Source organism: Macaca thibetana, chromosome 20, assembly GCF_024542745.1.
Source record: "Macaca thibetana thibetana isolate TM-01 chromosome 20, ASM2454274v1, whole genome shotgun sequence".
Lineage (NCBI taxonomy): Eukaryota > Metazoa > Chordata > Mammalia > Primates > Cercopithecidae > Macaca > Macaca thibetana.
This window is the reverse complement of record NC_065597.1, coordinates 65,854,790-65,875,454: the sequence shown is the minus strand read 5'-3', so window position 1 is coordinate 65,875,454 and position 20,665 is coordinate 65,854,790. Positions and strand designations below refer to the sequence as shown.

At 39.3% G+C, this 20,665-nt stretch overlaps 1 protein-coding gene across 2 annotated transcripts in view; it reads right to left on the bottom strand.

The window, feature by feature from the left end:
- GRIN2A (glutamate ionotropic receptor NMDA type subunit 2A) overlaps positions 1-20,665 on the bottom strand; it is a 421,161-nt gene that overhangs the window by 85,370 nt on the left and 315,126 nt on the right. For both annotated transcript variants that reach the window (XM_050774166.1, XM_050774165.1), the window contains one exon: positions 2,243-2,448. In XM_050774166.1, the coding sequence (XP_050630123.1) occupies positions 2,243-2,448 (206 nt within the window). The remainder of the gene's footprint in view (positions 1-2,242; positions 2,449-20,665) is intronic.

Genomic DNA, 20,665 nt, shown 5'->3' with positions numbered 1-20,665 from the left:
TTAAGGGGGACCTCATAATAGACAATGCCAGCTCTTTCTTCAATCATAACAAAAGGAGAAATGACATAGATGCAGTGCCTGCTAGCTGCTGCTGAGCTGAGAAACGGCCAGAAGTTCCATTTGCACCTGGATTGTATCAGAAAGTAACATGCAAGATGTGTGTTCACTCCCAAATGGAGAGATGTTTTTCACATTTTTGAGAAGCACGAATCTGGGATCTATAAAGGAGATGGAAGGAAGAAGAATGTGTGGGCGAAAGCGAAGGGACAGCCAGAAAAGTGGAAATGAGATAATTATTTTTAAAAAGACTAAAGGAAACTGGACACAGTGGCTCACATCTGTAATCCCAGTGACTCAGGAGGCCAAGGCACGAGGATCACTTAAGGTCAGGAGCTTGAGACCAGCCTTAGTAACACAGCAAGACCCCTGTCTCTAAAAAAAATTAATTAAAAAATGATCCAGACTTGGTGGCGCAGGCCTGTAGTCTCAGCTATTCAGGAGGCTGGGGTGAGAGGATCGCTTGAGCCTAGGAGTTCAAGAACGCAGTGAGCTGTGATCATACCACTGCACTCCACCCTGGGGGACAGAGCAAGATCCTGTCATTATATATAAAAAAAAAGTTTTATATATTTTTGACATACAAAAATATATAATGTTTTATACATTTTCAACATATAAAATATGTTTTATATATTTTAACATATAAAAATATACGTTTTATACATTTTTAACATACAAAAATGTTTTATACATTTTTAACATAAAAAATGTTTTATACATTTTTAACATAAAAAATGTTTTATACATTTTTAACATAAAAATGTTTTATATATTTTTAACATAAAAATATGTTTTATATATTTTTTTAACAAAAATGTATGTTTTATATACGTTTAATATATAAAAATATATTGGTTTCCATATTTTTAATATATGAAAATATGTTTATATTTTAATATATAAACTACGTAGTTTATATATACAAACTATGTATTTTATATAAAATGTATTTTATATATACGTAGTTTATATATAAATTTATATATTATAAACTACGTAGTTTATATATAAATACATAGTTTATATATAAATATGTATTATATAAAATAGTTTATATATAAAATATATAAAAATATATGCTTTATATATTTCAATATGTAAAAATGTATAATGTTTTATATATTTCTATTTTCATTTCTTCATTTATTTTTGAGTCAGAGTCTCGCTCTGTCACCTAGGGTGGAGTGTAGTGGCTTGATCTTGACTTATCGTAACCTCCACCTCCCAGATTCAAGTGATTCTCATGCTTCAGCCTCCTGAGTAGCTGGGATCACAGGTGGCTACCACCATACATGGCTAGTTTTTGTATTTTTAACAAAGACAGGGTTTAGCCATGTTGCCTAGGCTGGCTTCAACTCCTGACCTCAAGTAATCTGCCCAGCCTGGCCTCCCAAACTGCTGAGATTATAGACGTGCATCACTGTGTCCAGCTATATATATTTTTAATATATAAAAAATACAATGTACTATATCTTTTAATGTATAAAATGTGTTTTACATATATTTGAAGTAAAAAAATATATTTTAAATATATAAAAATATGTTTTATATATTTTAATACATAAAATGTTTTATATTTTAATACATAAAAATATATGTTTTATATTTTAATACATAAAATATATGATGTTTTATATATTTTAAATATATAAAATATATAATCTCATATATTTAATATATAAACATATTTCTATTTTAATACATAAATATGTTTTCTATATTAAAAATATAAAGATATTTTTTGAATATGTTTGTTCAAAAATAAATAAATGAATAAATTAAATTAAACTAGAAATACTGAAGGGGAGGATCGATTCAACATAAGGGTTAAAAACATGTCTGTGGAGTCAGTTGGACCACTGTTTGAGTCCTACCTCTTCCATTTCCTAGCTAGATGGCTTTGAACATGTTTCATAATCTTCCCATAAGTTGGTTTTATTATATTTACAACGGGAAAAACTACCCACCTTATATTGCTGGTGGAATTAAATGAATGCAAGTTTGGCACATCTCCAGGAATTTATCTAAGTCTTTTTAAAATTGATTATTGTATTATACCTACTATAATAGAGTTTATTTTCTATGACATTTTATGATTCAAGTACAGATATTGTTACTATCGATGATCCGAGCTATTTCAAAGGGTTGGGCACATTCAGGCGACAGCATCCCTGCCACTCACTTGATTTTGACGAACTTCCGACACGGCACAGTGTTCCTCACACACGTCTCGGTCAGGGGGTCTATATCTTCCACAATGACGAACGGGGCCTCCTCCAGGGTGACGATGCTGAGATGGTTGTCATCCGGCTCACAGTCGGAGAAGGACTTGTACCTGGGCCACACGGCGTGCCTCAGGCTCAGCGTCTGGTTCTCCCACTTGCCCACCTGCAGCACAAACACAAAGACACAGCTGTGCTTTCTTCCGCCGCTGATTTCTGGAGAGGCAAATCCTTTCCCTGCCGGAGACATCCATCCGTCTCAAGGGTCTTTCTGCCTCATACCTCAACATATGCATCTACTTCTGTGCTAAGACAAACGGGCATAAAGAGAAAACAGAATATGGGGCAGTTCTCCATTCCAGCTCCCCTCATCCCCAGAGGAATCAAACTGCATCTCGGGAGGTGGTGCCCAGGCACTGATACCTTTAGAGCCCCGCAGGTGGTTGTAACGTTCTGCCAGAGTTCAGGACCACGGACGGCAAGGAAACAGCACAGACTTTTAGAATCGGAGAGGTCTGGGTTTGATTCTCCAACTGTACCACTTACTAGCTGTACAACTCTAGGCAAGCTCTTAATCCTAAGATCTTCTGTTTTCTCATCTGTATAACGAACACGACTCCCCCTACTTCTTAAGAATGCCATGGGAATTCAATAAGGCAATGCATGAAAGGCAAAAGCACAGTGCTTGGCACATCATAGGGACTCCATATTGTTTTTAAGAATAAAGAAAAGAAAGTGAAAAGGAGAAAGAAATAAAAAAGGTACTAAGATGAAGGGAAAGAGAAAAAGGGAGAGGAAAACGAAGCTGGAGAGTGAAAAGAAGAGGAGGAGGACTGAGATAACACACGGGAGAGATGGAGCAGGTGGGGAAATTGAAAGCATCGTTTTGACCCTAGATACGGTTCTATTTAAGTTGCAAATTAAGGTGAACTTTTATTAATCCTGCACAGAGCGGAGACTGTTACTGCTTAGCGTACATCAAGACCTGTCAAAATAGAATCGATTGTATTCCCTCGGAGCAGCAGTCGGCATCTTAGTGCAATCAAATTGAAGGCTGTATATTTTGAACCTTAATTTTATTTGACAGCTTATTGGCACTATTCACATACACGCCGGGAGGAAGCTGCCCCCGCGCTGCTCTTTCTCCCTTCTCCTCCTGCTCCCACACGCGATTGCTTGACACCACAGGTCACCGCTTTATGTGTAATACCAGCCTGGAGGAAAACACCTCGTCTGAAAAGCTAAGTGCCAAATCCAGGCTTGTCTGTGTTGACATGACCCACTCACCTCTCCTCCTATAACGTTTAAGTGTCACCAGAAATGAATCTCAAGCCCTTAAAGAGAATTCAAACATGCTGGACACCAGGAGAGGTGATAGGGTGGGAGGAGAGAAGAGAATCAGTGCTCTCTAAGATTACCTCATCATATGGGCTGGAAAATGTTTGCTGGCTGTGAAGAAGCATTTCCTGTGGCTAATTACAAAATTGTCCAGCATTGCTGATACATTTCTTTTTAAGATAGGATGGCAAGTACAGCAATTTGGTTAAACACATACACATTGTTCATTTATTCATGCTATGATATGTAACAGGCTGGGGAGAATGTTAAACCCATCAAATTCTTCATTCATGCGACATAGATTTATTGAAGACCTACTATGTCCCAGTGCCAGCCTGGGAATAATGATGGCTAAAACACAATGGCTTTTGCCTTCTTGGAACTGTCAGTCAGTTGTATGACATAGATCAAAGCAAAAATACTAAAATATGCAAATAGACAAAGAAATATACAAGTTTTCCCTTTTGGGACATATTATACCAATCCCTTTTCTTTCCATTTGCCTTGGAAGTCTCAAACACAACCTTCAAGAGAAGTTGGAGAGTTCAGTGGGTAAGAGAATGGCTTTTGAAGTCGAACAGAACTAGGTGTAAATCCTGGCTTCATCCACTAGCTGAGTAGCCTTGGGAAAGTCATTCAACCTCTCTGAGCTTTACTTTCTCCATTTGTAAAATGAAAAGAGCAACAGGGTATGACCTTAAGGACTGCAGTAAGGTTTGAATGAGCCAAAAAGTACCAAAAATATAGAGCACAGAACCTGACATGGCATGTAACACACATGGTGGCTATTATTTTACTATTGCTGTTGTCGTTAGCATTTAAGATATAGCTGAACTATCACCTTATCTGTAAAATCATTCCTGCTTCCCTAGTAATATAGAACTTTGCACATACCTCCACCATAGCATTTTAATATTATAATTTTAATGACATAACTTTTTAGCACTTCTGTATAGTCAGGAAATGTGCCAATATCACCACTTAGTTTAATTCCTACAAATTCTACATGGTAAGCATTATTATTCCAACTTCATAGTTCAGGAAACTGAAATACAGAGAGGTTATGTGACTTGCACAAACTCACACAACAAGTAAGTGGTGGAACCAGAGTTATATCATGGGGCTTCTTTCTGAACCCAAAGGTGCTTTCTCACTATGTACATAGTGCTTCTGTGAATTGAGCTGCAGGAACCACATTATAGCTCCAACACTCTTCCTTCCTTGCAGACATGTTTCTTAAAGCCCCAAGATAATGTAAATTAAGGCAAAGGCTAGGAGAATCTTTGATGATGTCATTGACCACATCACAACCCCCACACCACGGGAGTCAGGCAAATGTTTCAGTCTAACGTTGACTCAAGGAAAGTTGAAAAGGTTTATTAGCACCAAGAGTGCAATAACTTCCTAAATCTTCTCCAAGTTCTACTCCCCATTCCTGACACATCCAAGTAAAGTATCCATGGGTCAGCCAAGGAGGTTGAAGGTGAGTGGTAGGTGGAGAGAACTCGATCAGGAGCTGAAACTGCTGTGTCAACGTTGCCTTAGATCCTAAGAGCTCTTATCTTCTTCTCTGATCTGATAGGCCCCTCAGCACCCCACTGCAAACACCAAAAATCTCAACTACTAAATTGTATATACCAGATAAAGGAGAACAGACATTCTTCACTTTCCCTGCCCATATTCCTATTTACAAGGGACTATAACTGAGTCCAGTGTTTGTAGACAGGTTTAGCAGAGTCATTCATTCCATAAATATGTGTTGAGTGGTTACTAGGTTCCAAGCACTGAGCTAGACACTGAGAATACTGTAACTTAAGTGATAAAATGTTTGCTTGCATGAAATTTTTGTGCTAATTGAGAAGACACTTGAGTCAAATGATTACACAAAAACATATGTTCATACAAACTGGGAGGAAGAAATGAAACACGGGTCTAAGAAAGCATACAGGAGAAAAGATATCAGAGACGTCTTCCCTGAGGAGGTGACACTTAAGTTGAAATTGGAAATTCAGGATGAATTGGACCATGACAGTTGTGGGAAGGAATTGTGGAGGAGCAGAGAAAGAAAGAGCACTTCAGATAGGTGGAGACCAGAAGATGCAAAGCCTTGTAGGCTCTATTAAGAAGTTGGGATTTATCGCTTCTCGGCCTTTTGGCTAAGATCAAGTGAAGAAGTTGGGATTTGCCGTAAGGGTTTGCTATAGACTGAATGTTTGTGTTCCTCCAAAATTCATAGGTTGAAATCCTAACCCCTAATGTGGTGGTGTTACGAGGAGGGGTCTTTGGGAGGTGATTAGGTCATGAAGGTGGAGCCCTCATGAATGGTATTAGTGCTTTTATGAAAGGCCCCAGAGAGACCCATTGCCTTTTCTACCATGTGAGGATGCAACAAGACGACTGCTGTCTATGAACCAGGACGCAGCTCTCACCAGACACTAAATCTGCTGGCACCTTGATTTGGACTTCCCAGTCTCCAGAAGCATGAGAAACAAGTTTCTGTGGTTTATAAGCCACTCAGTCTATGGTATTCTGTTATAGCAACCCAAATGGACTAAGAGTCAATCTAGTTCAATGGTCAGAATGGAAAAAGATTTATAGAAGTTACCATGGATATATGTCCATATATAACCTGCCTGAAGGTGGAAGCTTCTTTGCCTACTCCAATTTTTTTTATTATGGAAATGTTTAAATGTATACAAGAGTAGAATCATATAATGAACCTCCATATTCCCAATATCCAGCTTCAATAATTAGTACTCAAGACCAATCTTGTTTCATTTATACTCCCACTCACTCCTTCCATATTACAGCAAAGAAACCCACATCATATAATTTATTCATAAATCCTTAATTTGATTTAAATATCTAAACCTCATTTGCTTCACAATGTTATACCTCAATAATCTACAACAATCTATGTGTTTATGTATATGTTTTACTTATGAGACTATGATTTCCCAGACTAGTAGGAATTTTATATGCATAATGATTGGTTTCTATGTCCACGGCTTCTAACTCAGGGAATGCCACATAGAGGAACTTAATGGGTAGTTTTTGGTGGAGTGAATAAACATGCAGCCTGTATTTTTCAAATGTGTATGAGTCAGAAAATGTTAGAATGATTAATGTGTCCATATGTGCCTCAGCTTTGGAATCCTGTACCCTAGGCAAAATATGGAAGTATCAAGGACCTGTATTCTCTCCCTTGCTCTTACTGCAACTTCAGCCCCCCAGACCTAGAGCCATTGAGGACAGCTGTCTGAATAGACTCTGAGTATTAAATTTCCCCAGAGAAAGCAAATATCATCATCCTAACACCATTTAAAAAGGGACTCCAGTCACTCTGATGTATTCAGGGAAAAAGTAAGAACCAATGGGTTAAATCCTGAAGACCTCAGTTTCAATTGTCATATTGTCTCTGCTTGTCTCCATTTCACAGTGGCATGGAGTATGTATGCTCCAAGTGCCTTTATTTAGAAGTTATATCCAAAATGGAAGAACCCTGTGTACTCTGAAGATGGCAGCCAACAATTTCTCTGCTTCCACCTTGGAACTGATGGTGACTCTTTTGCTATTCTCTAAACTAGACCTTTTTCCTGTTCCCAATCCCCTCCATAAAAGTGAACACCACAGTTAGCTGAGTCTGTAACTTTAGATCAGCAGTCCTGACCCACATAAGCTATTCTGAAGAGTGAGCCAGGGTTGCACATTTCCTCCAGCAGTGCTTCCAGGAGTAAGGTTTCAATCCATTTCCTCCAGCAGTGCTTCCAGGAGTAAGGTTTCAATGCATCAGAGCAAGTGAAATCATACAGTCATTGTCAATCACGTACTCCTATTTTTGGAGCTTGGAGGGAAAATGAAGTTCCAGGACACCTTGCCAAACTTCTGGTTAGATTTATACACAACCAGGATAGGCAAGCACACTTGTGTGTGTGTGTGTTGTATACATGTACATGTATATGCATATATGGATCCCATTGACTTTTCAGGAATCAACTTCATTGCTACAGAACCCCTCTCTTCTCTCCTTTACATGGCAGAGGATAAGAGGGTTCAGAATAATTAATACCACAGGCTTAGAGATCAGACAGATGAACAGGTTCAAATCTTGTCATGGCTTTAGCCATGTGACCTTGAACAAGCCACATAATCCTTTTGAACCTCAGTTCACTGGATCACCAAATAAAAACAACACTTCCATTTCATATGCTGTTATGAGGCTTACTTGTAAGATAATGACAACAAACATCTCTGAAGCACAGTTCCTGGCACACAGGAAGTTCTCCATACGTGGTACTATTATCATTAATTCAATATTTGTTAAACTTATCTTCAGGAAAATGAGCTTCTGTAGCAGAAGAACTAATTGACAAAAGGAGATCTGAGTTTCTTCTATGGCATTCCCTTGACTTTTGACCTCACTGATTGTGTCTCATTCTCCTCACTGTAACAGAAATGAGGGGAGTGGGTTTGAATTACATAATCTCTAAGGTCTTTCAGGTCTAGCACTCTATGTAAAATGCAAGGATAAGTTGCCCTCCCAAATCCTTCCTCATTTGAGATCAGGGTAATGAGTACATAATTAGAAGAGGGGCAAAGGTAACACTCCTCGCTTGATGTTTAATTCTGGATGGCAACCATATATAAGGGCAGTCTTGCACCCAGGGTGAAAGGACAGCAGAAAACAGCCAAATGGCAAGCTATCTCTACAAAAAAGTGGCAGGATGGTTCTGAGAACCAGTTAGAAGACTGAGGAAAGAGAAACATGGTCAACAGAGCCCTCTTGGACAGTAATTCTCCATGCTGCAAAACAAAAAATAAACAACAACAAAACAAAAACAAAAACCGGGGTACTAAAATCTGAGGCTTTTCTCAAAGCTGGCTCTTCCTCATTCTCTGAAGAAGGGCATGAGTTCAAATCCTGACTTGTCCATTCCTAGCTGGGGCACAGTGGACAATGACAAAAGTCCATTGTTAACATTGATTAGGGTTTTACTACGTGTTTCCAGGAGCAGTGCTAAGGGTTTTTCATTCATTATATGACTCAGTCCTCCAGGCAACTGTATGATTGCATGATGAGGAAACTGGGACTTAAAAATATTATGTTTCTTGCTCAGGTCAGATCATAAGGGTCACAGTAAGAATTTAAACTCATTCAGTGAAAACCTCTAGAGCACTGCTTAATCACTACCTCCCTTTTTTGATATTTAGTTTCTTCATATTTTAAAGGTTACAACAAGGTCACAGAGTTGTTATAAAGATTACATGAGATGATAAAAATAAGTCTTTCTGTTTCTACTCTTCTGAAAGCTTTAATAATTTCTGTAATCCTAAAAGTAGACCCATGAATAACATGCTACTTTTATTATCTCCACTTCATAGATGAGGGAACTGAGGCCTCGGGTTTAAGTAATTGTCCAATTCATATAATTTGAGAGTGGTAGAACCAGGATTTGAACCCAGGACTCATTTTTAAGTCAGTGAAAAAATGCAACTAGAATTTTCTGCTGAACAAAAAAAAGACTAACTTTACAATGCAGAAATGTGACAGATACCGTGATGTCAGCCCAATGGTCAAAGCCAATATTGACAATGATAAATCATTCTAATAGTACATATCTTTAATATGATGTAGTGATAATAGCATGGTGGTCTACCTGTGTGGTCTTATAACCTCAGTGTAATTATAAGAAAACTATCAGAAAAATTCCAGTGTCGGGGTATTGTAGAAGATATCTGACCAGTACTCCTCCAAATTGTCAAAGTCATTGAAAAACAAAAAGGTCTAAGAAAACATACTAGACAAGAGGAGCCTAAGACAATATTACAACTACATGTCATATAGGATCCTGGATCCACTATCAGGATGGAACAGAAAAAGAAGATTAGATGAAAACTAAGGAAATCTGAATAAAGCATGGGTTTTAGTTAACAGTAATATATGAATTGACTCATTGTGACAAACATACCATACTAATGTCAGGTGTTAATGATCAGAAAAACTAGGTATTAGGTATGTGAGAAGTCACTCGACTATCTTTGCAAGTTTTCCGTAAATATAAAACTAGTCTAACCTAAAAAGTTTATTCAAAAACTGTTTTTGAATTCAAAAGGGAGAGTTTTTAAAAAACAGCAAATATGTTCTCAGACATAGAGTAGCAAATTTGCCAGGAGTTTAAACTTTGGAGCCGGCTACTCTGGCTTCAAATCCCAGCTGTACTATGAGCTGTGCCACTTGGGCCAACTGTTTAATATCTATTTGCCTCAGTTTCATCATGTGAAAAGTGGGATGATATTAATAGCATAATTCACAGAGAACTGTGAGAGAACTAAATTAGTGAATGTATGTAAAGCCCACAGAGAAATGCCCAACACTATGTGCTATGTATTGCTATTTTGTCATTGTTTAAATCAATGGAGAAACAATTTTAGAGTGGAATTTAGATTATTTCATGTTTTAACTTCGTAAGAGCTGTTCTTGATACTAACTTTAGTTTACTTTAGACAGTTTTTACCATGTCAGTAGTTTTAGCCATAAATCACGCTTTTCTCCACATTTCCCCCAAGGGTTCCGCAATAGCCTTATGCTGTTTTGCCTATCTGTCATTCATTTATCAGATTTTTGGTTACAGCATATTGATTTTCCCTTGGAGAGATGCTGCCCCAATTTCACGAATAGGCACGTGTCCTTTATTTGGCAAATCAGTACACTGATTAGCTCAGGAATGTGCATGTGACCTAAGCTAAGCCAATGAGAGTTTTGCCTGGGACTTTTGCTGGAACTATTAGAACAGGGCAGTCATGAGAGAACAACTTATCAGAAAATGAATACTGAGCTAAGAAATTGAGAGAAGATAGCGATAAAATGGGGATGGCATTGCTTGAGTTCTTATAATAACAGTAAAAATTGACATTCACTAGGCACTTATTATGTATCAGGCACCATTCTTAGCGCTATCTTAATTCTAATAAACTCCCTATACAGAAGAGGAAGTTAGGGACATACTTTTTTATCTCTATTATGAATTTTTTTGGTACTTAAAACAGTTCTCAATTCAACAAAATAGGTTGTGTGGGAGGAGAAAAAAATCTTTACCTTTAAAATAAACTGAATTTTGGTGAAGTCTTTGAGTGTTTGCAGAAATATACTGACGTTGTGAAGACAAAAAATATTGACCTCTGATGGAGAAAAGTGATTTTGCTAAAAGAAATATAAAAAGGGTAGATTAACTTTGTAATGATTTTTTATTCTTATTAATAAAATTTAAATACAGTGCTTTTAGGAAGCTAATTGCTCTTCAGCTCCTAGAAAGAGTTTTTTTAAAAGGACAGTGATTACTTATCAAAATGTTCAGCCAGTATGTTCTCAGAGCAGAGATAATTTCATCTCCAGAAATTGTATGTCTCAAGTTAATATACACCTCTGATGTCCGGATAAATTCAGAGGGATGTTGCCGAGGCTGCAAAAGGCTGGAAGAAATTAGGTTAATAGATGTGCGTGGCTCTTTCAAAGAGATCTGAGCGTTTGATCTTATTTGATCCATTTATGAAATGCTTACAAGAGACAATTAAAATAACCTCATCACAGGTCTCCTGGTCTCTGAAGCCACTCCCTAAAAACAAATATCTAAACACCAAAATCATAGATCTACTCCGTGCTCAAGTCCCTCCATGTCTCATGCTGCCCACAAAACCAAATCCAGACTGCCCTGTAAAGTAAAAACTCCTCTATAATAGAGGTCCAATCAACCTCACTATTCTCTTTTTCTCACTTTCTCTCTCATTCTCTCACACACACATCACACTAAAACACACACACACCTGCCTTTGCACACACACTTATACCTACACATATTCACAATTAAACATGGAAAAATTCATAATAGAGATAAAAAGTATTTCCCTAACTTCCTCTTGTGTATAGGGAGTTTATTCAAATTAAAATAGCACTAAATATGGTGCATACATAAGTGTCTAATACATAAGTGTCCAGTGAATGTCAATTTTTACTATTATAAGAACTCAAGCAATACCACCACCACATCTACACATGTATGTATACATATTCCTATACATCTATACATAAACCTCTACATAAAAGCACACTTATATACAGGTACACTCATGCCTACCTACACTCACATTATACACATATACACTCACACCCACACACACAACTACAAATACATACCTGACACAAACACATACACTCAAACCTTTACATACACACACACACACACACACACACACAAAATATGAAGCTACAATGATGCATACACTTTTCACAAAACACACCCTGAACGACACCCACTTTCCTGCCTATGCCTACACTATTTCTTCTGCCTGGAATTCTTCTCCTTATTATCTCCCCCTACTGAAATCCTACCCACTCTTTTCAGGCCTAGCTCAAATGCCAATACTCCCATGGAACCTAATTCTCCATCTGGAATTCATTTTCGCATTTTCTTTGCCTTTAGAACACACTTTCCCCTCACTTGTGTATTCATAAGCCCACATGCCTTCAGTGCTTTCCATTGTGCAGGGCACTGCTGGAAGCCCTGGGGCTACAGTGGTGAACAGTCCTCAGAGAGGACTATCCTATCCCTAGAGTTTCCAGTCTGGGTGGAGAGATGTCAAAGCTCAATAGCAATGAAGTGAGAAAAATGCTATGCCGGCAGCAAGCACAGGATGCTGTTGAAGAATACAGCTTCCTAATCTGGAAGGGAATCAAAAAATGCTTCTAACAGGAAGTGGCTTCCAAATATGAAACAGGCCAGGCGTGGTGGCTCGCGCCTATAATCCCAGTACTTTGGGAAGCTGAGGTCGGCGGATCGCTTGAGGTCAGGAGTCCCATCTGTACTAAAAATTCAAAAATTAGCCAGGCGTGGGTCTGTAATCCCAGCTACTTGGGAGGCTGGGGCATGAGAATCACTTGAACCCAGGAGGCAGAGGTTGCAGTGAGCCGAGATTGCGCCACTGCAATCCAGCCTGGGTGACAGAGCAAGAGTCTCTCAAAAAAAAAAAAAAAAAAAAAAAGAGGACCAAGGGAGTTAGTGGGTTGCCTGTTATGGGGTTTTATCTTTATCCTATGGGCAAGTGACATATGTAAGGGATGGGGATGAGGATTTATTGAAGACCTATTGAAATCATTCCCTGAATTAGAAGTGGATTAAACACTTCTTCTCAATGTAGTGCAGAGACAGTGTTTCTAGCTAGAAGATTCAGAAGGCAGAGTGACGAGCTGGGAGGTGGCTGCAGGAATCTGGATGACACAGATGACCACCACCATGGTGGTCAGGCTGGTGTGAACTCAAAGTGTAGAATCAACAGAACTGAGATGGGCTGTAGGGGTGGGGAATAAGAGCCCAGTTGGCCTTGAATTTCGGTTCTGTAGAGTGTCAAGGCTGGCCAGTCTTCCTCAACCACGTGATCCATGTTCGATATAGTATAGTGCTCACCCACGATGCAGTTCAAGAAATATCCGCTGAAATGAATTCAATTCTGACTGTAGCATATCATCGATTTTTACTTAGAATTCAGAGTTTAAAAAGAGAAGTTGCCTGTTTACTCATCTTCTCTCCTTGGAGACAAGACAATAGGAATTGCAAAATTAAAAATCAGAGAGGAGATTTATTAAAACCAACAACAGAAGCAGAGTTCAGGCTGCCTGTGCTCTAGTCTGGCTGGGCCCAGTTAATTCATTGGGTGGTTTCAGAACCATGGGGAAACAGCCTTTAAAACAAACACTTCAAGCTTGCAAACCTTCGGAGTACATTTCACTCCAGAAAATAAGCCGTGATTTACTCCCAAGCTGGAGAAAACATGAGTAATTAACTCTTCAGGAAGATGATGTTAAGGAGGAAAAACAAAGCAAACGGGAGACCAATTTCTCTCCACCTGAAATATAAAGTCTGCCAAAGGACATGAGATAAATGGCCGTGAAGGAAATTTAAAATGATTTACTGTCCATATTTAGCATAAGTAACAACATCGATTAGCATCACTTCCATGCCTCTGCATGCACATCTGACACACAAACAAACTGATCGCAGGTTAACATGTAAGTAATTTTGTGTCTTGGGTTGCTGCTTGAAACCAAAAGCAGATCTAAATGTAATTGATCCGGAAACAACAATAAAGATACCAGAGCCACTACCGTGGCTTGATATTAGGTTGACATATGCTGTATCTGGAGGACTTTGCAGTTGAGTTCAGTGATTTTTTTTAAACCAATACCTGATCTAAAGAGTATCCACGAAAACTAGTCTGCTGAAATCAACCGTCACTTTGGGACCCAATTTTTCCCTGTGTGGTATGCACAAACAAGTTTCTATGAAGAAATTGCTAAAGAGCAGGTGTGGGTCAAACCTGCTCTGTCTTCACTGCCACGAGTCTTGGATGGCTACCGGCAGAGTAAAACCAAGAACTGTTTTAAATGCAACGATTGGAGGTGGTGGGATTATGAAGCTTTGGCATGAATAAGAACCTTTCGTGGAAGCTGATTGAGAATGCAGACTCCCAGATCTCTGAAGTGTTGGAATCAGTAGATCTGGGATAAGGTGTGGGATCCTGACTTTTCAACCAGCGTTCTAGGTCATTCTGCTCTGAGTGGTCTAAGGACCCCATTTTAAGGAGCACCACAAGAAGACCTAGGACTAACAAACGGGATTAAATACAGCCTAAGAACAAGATAGAAATCTTTCTTCTTGGGTTACTTATGTAACCAGTGGCAATTGCCAGCAGATCTAAATGAGTTTAATCAGCTATTAGAGCCTTAATTAAATTCCTCTCAGTTGAAATTTCAGAATTGCCTAATTGTTACACAGCTCACATTGGAGCAGTAGATTTTTTTTCCTCCCATAACTGCTCTCAAGATAATCTAGTATCTTTATGGATAACAGCATCAACTGTCTTAGAACCCAGAACTGATCTGGTAATTCATAGAAACGTGTTTTGATTGTTATTTCCATGAACAACCCGCATCTCTGCTTCCATTCTCCTCTTGAGGTTCAGCCAACAAGGGAAGAGCTGAATGCTTGTTCAACCTCAAATTTAAAAGCGGAAAAATCTTTGGAACAAAGAGCCATCATTTTCTTCAGGAGTTCATGTATAATCTTCAGTCCTCCAGAGTTCCTTTGTTGCCAGATCCCTGGGGATAGATAAGAGTCCTATTTCTTTGGATTACTTTTAATTCTTTGTGTGCTCTTAAAAGTGATGGGTTCTTGTAATTAGCTAAAAAGTTAATAGTGTTTTCTCTCTCTCTTTTGGTTCTACCTTGGAGTAATATAATGCCAGAGACTTGAAAAATCAGCAAAAATAAAAAAGGAGCTCTTTCATAATCATGGATTAATTTTTTGAACTTGCTCTTGGGAGTCCTTCATTGTGCAAGTTCCGTATCAGTCTGTCTTCCATAGGCTGCAATGATAATTATTAAATCATTAACAAGTATAATTGTTGGCATTTATTGAGGTACTGTGATCACCCCAATGGGCATTTTCTATTTTACCCTCATAATCCTCTGATAAAAATGCCATTATTAGCCTCGTTTTATAAATTGGGAAACAGGGAAGGTAAGTGACTTGCCCAAGATCAAACAGCGAGTGAGAAGACCTGGAATCTGAGCTTGGACTTCAGGGCAAGAGCTGTTACCACTGCCTGATATTTCCAAGGCTGCCATTCTATTTGCTTTGGGAAATATTAAGGCAAACACGAGCAGTTTGCTTTCCTGAGGGAATATTTCATGGATCAGTTGGGAAAAGAGCATTAATAATTCGCACCATGCAGCAGGGTGATGTCCTGAGAGCTGGAGAAGCCGGGTTCTGGCCCCAATACACACAATCTTCCACTTTGGGAAGGGGCAACATTTTCTTTCCATATGGAGCACAGGAGGTGGGGAGAAAGCAGTCAGAGGTGGTCTTGCAGTTTGCTTTTATGCATGACAGTTTTACTTCCTCCATTTGCCCATGAATTGACTCTTCTGAGGACCTTGAATTCCACCACAGAAAATGCCTCTGACAGCAGAGTTGCAGTGAGCCCTACTTTGCAGGCTTGATGCTGAATTTCACCGCTACTAACACGGACATCCAAAAAGCAATTAGAATAGCACATCAGGGAGAGAAAATCAACTGGTCAAATGTGAACCGTGTGACAATTAGGTACTCTGGGGGTTTCAACCAAGAGGAATGTCATTAAGGCTCTAGCAGCTGATTGGACTTCTTCCTTGCCTCTGTGGTCATCTCCATCCATTACATAAGGGGCCTTAGAAGAGAGGATTTCATCTTCCTTCTGTATCATGTTATATTTGAGATATTGTTGGCCAAGACAACACAATTCTGTTTCTATATCTGCATCTGTTATTATCAAAACCCAAACATAAACTTGGTTGGACTTCTTAAGAGGATGTTTCTTGGAGGAGAAAACTAGAATGCATATAGGTCTGCAAAAAAAGTTTAGGAGGAGATGTGAAGGCAACTGGAACAATCACAGAAACAGGAATTGGGACTGGGGAAGGTTAAACACATAACATTGCATGAGAACTTGACCTAAGGCCAGTCTTTTATTACAATAACAGTGATAACTATTATTATTTTTTAACACCTGCATAAAGACAATTTAGAAATATGATAAAGGTTTTTGTTTGACCTTCTAATGTACTTTTTCTGGGTAAATTTCAAAGATCAGCATAGCATCCAATTGTAAAATAAATGAAATGCCATTTGCAATCTGGCAGAGTAAATAGCTCTTTTGGGGAGTATTTACCTGAATGATATTAAGCAGCTTTTGTTCCCTCAGCAAACTTGCCAATAAGAGTTAGAAAGTGGCCAAGAGAGGTAGACTCTGATCCTGGGCTGACAGCTGAGAGAGCCTTTTATTTATTGGGATAATCAATTCATTCTTACCAGCCTGAAAATTATGACTGAACACGACTATAGATATGACTTCTCTTACTCTATGGCAAGTTTTTTTTTTTTTAAATGAAAACCTTGAAAAGTGGCAAAATTTGGGGCTGAGTGTGTAACAGTTTATAAAAGGAGATAAGTTCCAGGTAATTAAACTGCAGGCTAAGGAAGCATGAGGCTTCAATGCATCAAACCTGACTTGAAGGATCTAACAAGTCAAAAGCTGATGGATTTCCTCACTCAGCATTATGTAAAAAGCCAATTCCATTTGGATCTCAGCCCTGAACATTCAAAGTTAACCTCATCGACTGTGTCTGCAGAGTTTTTGCAATAAGGTTACAGAATCTGGAGGTATCAATCAGTGAACAGCATTTCATCCCCCATGCCTATGAAAAGTTATTGGGTTGTGAGAGTTGAAATGTCTGGAACTTGGTGGCAGGTCTCTGATGGGCATTTGTTCTTCTGTATCTGGGGCCAAATAATAAATTTAAGTTTTTGAGATGGACATTTTCCTTCTTCCAAATGAAAGGGGTTGGTGCCTAAGGCCCTGCTAGTTATTGCAAGGATGCTAACCAAAGCCCTTGTGGATGGGTGAAATCCATCGTTATGATGAAATGCACACATGAGAATTTCAGTTTCCCTTAGATGAGATGGTATTTTGACAATCATTTTTCTTTGCTCATCTCTGGCCCAAAACTACATTGCTCCAGGCTTGTCTGGGATCTAAAGTATTCCAACAAGAGGATCATTTGAAATACTAAAGCCAACAGAAGATTTAATAGTGAGAAAACAGTAATAAGCTTAATGTCAGCTTTGCCCAGTTAAAAACGTGATTATTCTAAGGCAGTGGGGGAAGAGGAGGTTTCCCTTGGGATGGGACAGATAAGACTTGCTATTTTTGAAAACTAAGCCTAAGTGACCCACCACTGTCAATCCAATTTCACCCAAACCAATTATCCCCATCTCAGACAGTAATCAACAATTTGAGAGCCCTATGGAGCCACTGGGAGAAATGAGAATCATGGTGACCAATCAGGCAGCCTCTCAGCATTGCTTTTCCCACTGAATTATTAATATACTGCCAAACACAGCAGTTTAAAAGAACCATGCATTTGGAGTTGGAAGACCCAAGTTCAAGTTCAGCTCTGATACTTATGAGCTATGTCACATCAAAACTTTTTGAGCTCACACAAATTGTAGCCAAAAGCAGAATCTCAAGATTCCTGATTTCTCCAAGTGTTACAACCAATAAACAGCACTATTCTGTAGGTTTTCAGTTTCTTAGGGTTGGATCACATGCATTCATCTGGTTCATTCATTCATGGAGTGCCTACTATGTGCCATAAACTGTTCTCACACTGGTGACACAGCAGTGAATAGACTCTAAACCTGGGGTCAGCATACCACAGCCCAAGGGCAAGCTGTTTCTGCACAGCCCACCAGCTAAGAATGGGTTTTCCATTTTTAAATTGTTGAAAAAAAATGAAAAGAGTAATATTTGGTGACACAATTATAAAATTACATAAGATTTGAATGTGAGTATCCATAAATAAAGTTTGATTGGAACACAGCCATGCTTATTTCTGTACATAGCCTCAACACTTGCCTTTGCACTAAAAAAGGAGAGTTGAGTGCTTGCCATAGAAAGAGTATGGCCCACAAAGCCTAAAATATTTACTAGCCAGCCCTTTATAAAAAGAGTTAGCGGTTATGCCAATCCCTGCTCTAAGTCCTTATCTGTAAAGGATCCACTCACCAGTGAGGAAGATAAAATACAATGCCCCCTGAATTAATTGTACAAGAAAACAGAAAATCCTAAGAGCCAAAGGGTGAAAGGTGCAAGAAATGCAGAGGGCTTCAGATGTGAGAGGCAGATCTGACGAGGGAAGAAAGAAATCATGAAGCAGTGCAATGGAGGGGAGTTCTGCAGTTTGCAAAGGACCTGAAAAGTCAGAGTGGAAAGAAGGGATGTGTAGGATCAGAGAACAGCACGTGCAAACGCTTAGAAGCTGAGTTTAAGTGATATGTTTGTGAACTAGGAAGTTGTCCAAACAGGAAGAAACACAAATATATAAAGAAGAAGAGAGGGAAAGAGGAATAAAGGGATACCGTGGGACAAGATTGAAGAAGCCCTTGGATATTGGGCTACAATCCCTTTATGCACATTGGAATTTGGTTGCATTTAAGTTCAAATTGGAAATTGGCCTTGGGAATCCCTCTGACTCAACATCTGGGGATAATATTGATGATTTTATCCACATGTGGCTAGGACTTAGCACTCTTCACATATTTTGCAATTGTCCTATTTGCAAGTAATTGATGTCATGTCCTTCATAAACACATCCTTACTGGTCAGAGCATTTGGATAAAACTGAAGGCCAGTTTTTTTGACCATCTCTCCACTGACTACCTCCAGTCCACTGTAGCCACCCATTCCTATGGGTGAAATTCACTTAGAACTTGCTTGACTTGAGTGACTCTAAATTTAGAACCTCCAGTCCACTGTAGCCACCCATTCCCATGAAGGAAATTCGCTTAGAAATGCTTGACTCAAATGACTCTAAATACAGCTCTCATTCAGCTATTCTTATGTCTCCTCTCCAGCATCATCCCTGGTCTCTATCTTCTCTCAATTAGTCTATTCATTCATGCCTTCATTTCTTCCCCATTCCAACTTAGACCTCTTTATCCATAACATCAACAGATTTCCTGTCATACCCACAATTTTCCTGCCCCCACTCTGTCTTCCTATCACACCCACCTGGCACCACCATCCCCAACTCTGAGTTGATCCCACCACTTCCACACCTGTAAAGCAGCAAGTACAGGTGGAGAATATCATATAACCACATAGATTAATGTCATTTCAAATTTAAGGACTCCCTCTCTGGCTAAAAATCTTTCTCTTTTTCCTAATTGCATCTCTCCCATTCCCTAGAAACTATTTCAAACCTTCACACCTGCCCACAAGACTGCAAAGCTGCCAGCTCCAGCCCCACTCCCAGCTGATGAATCTGCCTCTTATTTCAGACTCTATGGACAACCCACATCACCCACAAACTCACCTGCCTCTGCACACGTCTTTCTTCTCCCCTTTCAGTAATAAAGGAGACATCTCTCCTCTAGGCTAACACGCATCCCAACCCTTGGGCTGTAGACACATTCCCTTCTGCACTGTCCTTGCCTCTCAAACTGACCTAAGATCTCCAGTGGTTTTCACTAAATCCAATAGGTGCGCTGCACATAAGCCCCTCCTCTGCATTTGACAATGGGACTACTCCCATCTTTCTTGAGTCTCTCTGCCCTAGACTGTCATGACACTACCATTACCCAACTGTTTCCCACCTCGTTGGCTGATTCATCTCTGCCAAAATGCAAGTTTCTCTTTCTCTGGACACATCTGACTTGTCTTTCCTCTCCCTCTTGCCCCCAGACATCCAGGTTCAGGCCTCTTCTGTTCCACAGTCTCCAGTTATCACCTCTTTTGATAGCCCCTGATCTGTTGCCTTTCCCCCATTCTTCTCTACTGCCTCCAAGAAACCTCAAACTCAGTAGGCTTAGGGAAGAACTCAGCCTCTTATCTTCCATCATAAAAAATAGTTTATCGCCCCTCTGCCATATAGGAGTTCTTGAAATCCCAACCATGGAAATATCCCCTAATTCATCTCTCTTCTGCCACCCCCATATATATTAAATCAATCACCAAGCCTTGATAGTTCTAATATTTGAACATTTTTTACTTCTTTCCTAATTCACAGCCACCACCCTCATCCAGGCCTTCACCTCTCTCACTAATTTATGCCTCAGCGTCTTACCTGGCCTTCTTGCTTCTGGTAGATTGCTCTTCAGCCCATCTTCAAAGCAGCAGCCCAAACCACCACTTTATTTTTTATTTATTTTTTTGAGACAGGGTCTTATTCTGTCTCCCAGGCTGGAATGCAGTGGCACTATCTCAGTTCAGTGCTACCTCCACCTCCCTGGTTCAAGCGATTCTTATGCCTCAGCCTCCCGAGTAGTTGGGATTACAGGTGCACACTACCACACCCGGCTAATTTTTGTATTTTTAGTAGAGATGGGGTTTTGCCATGTTAGCCACGCTGACCTCAAACACCTGACCTCAGGTGATCTGCCCGCCTCAACCTCCCA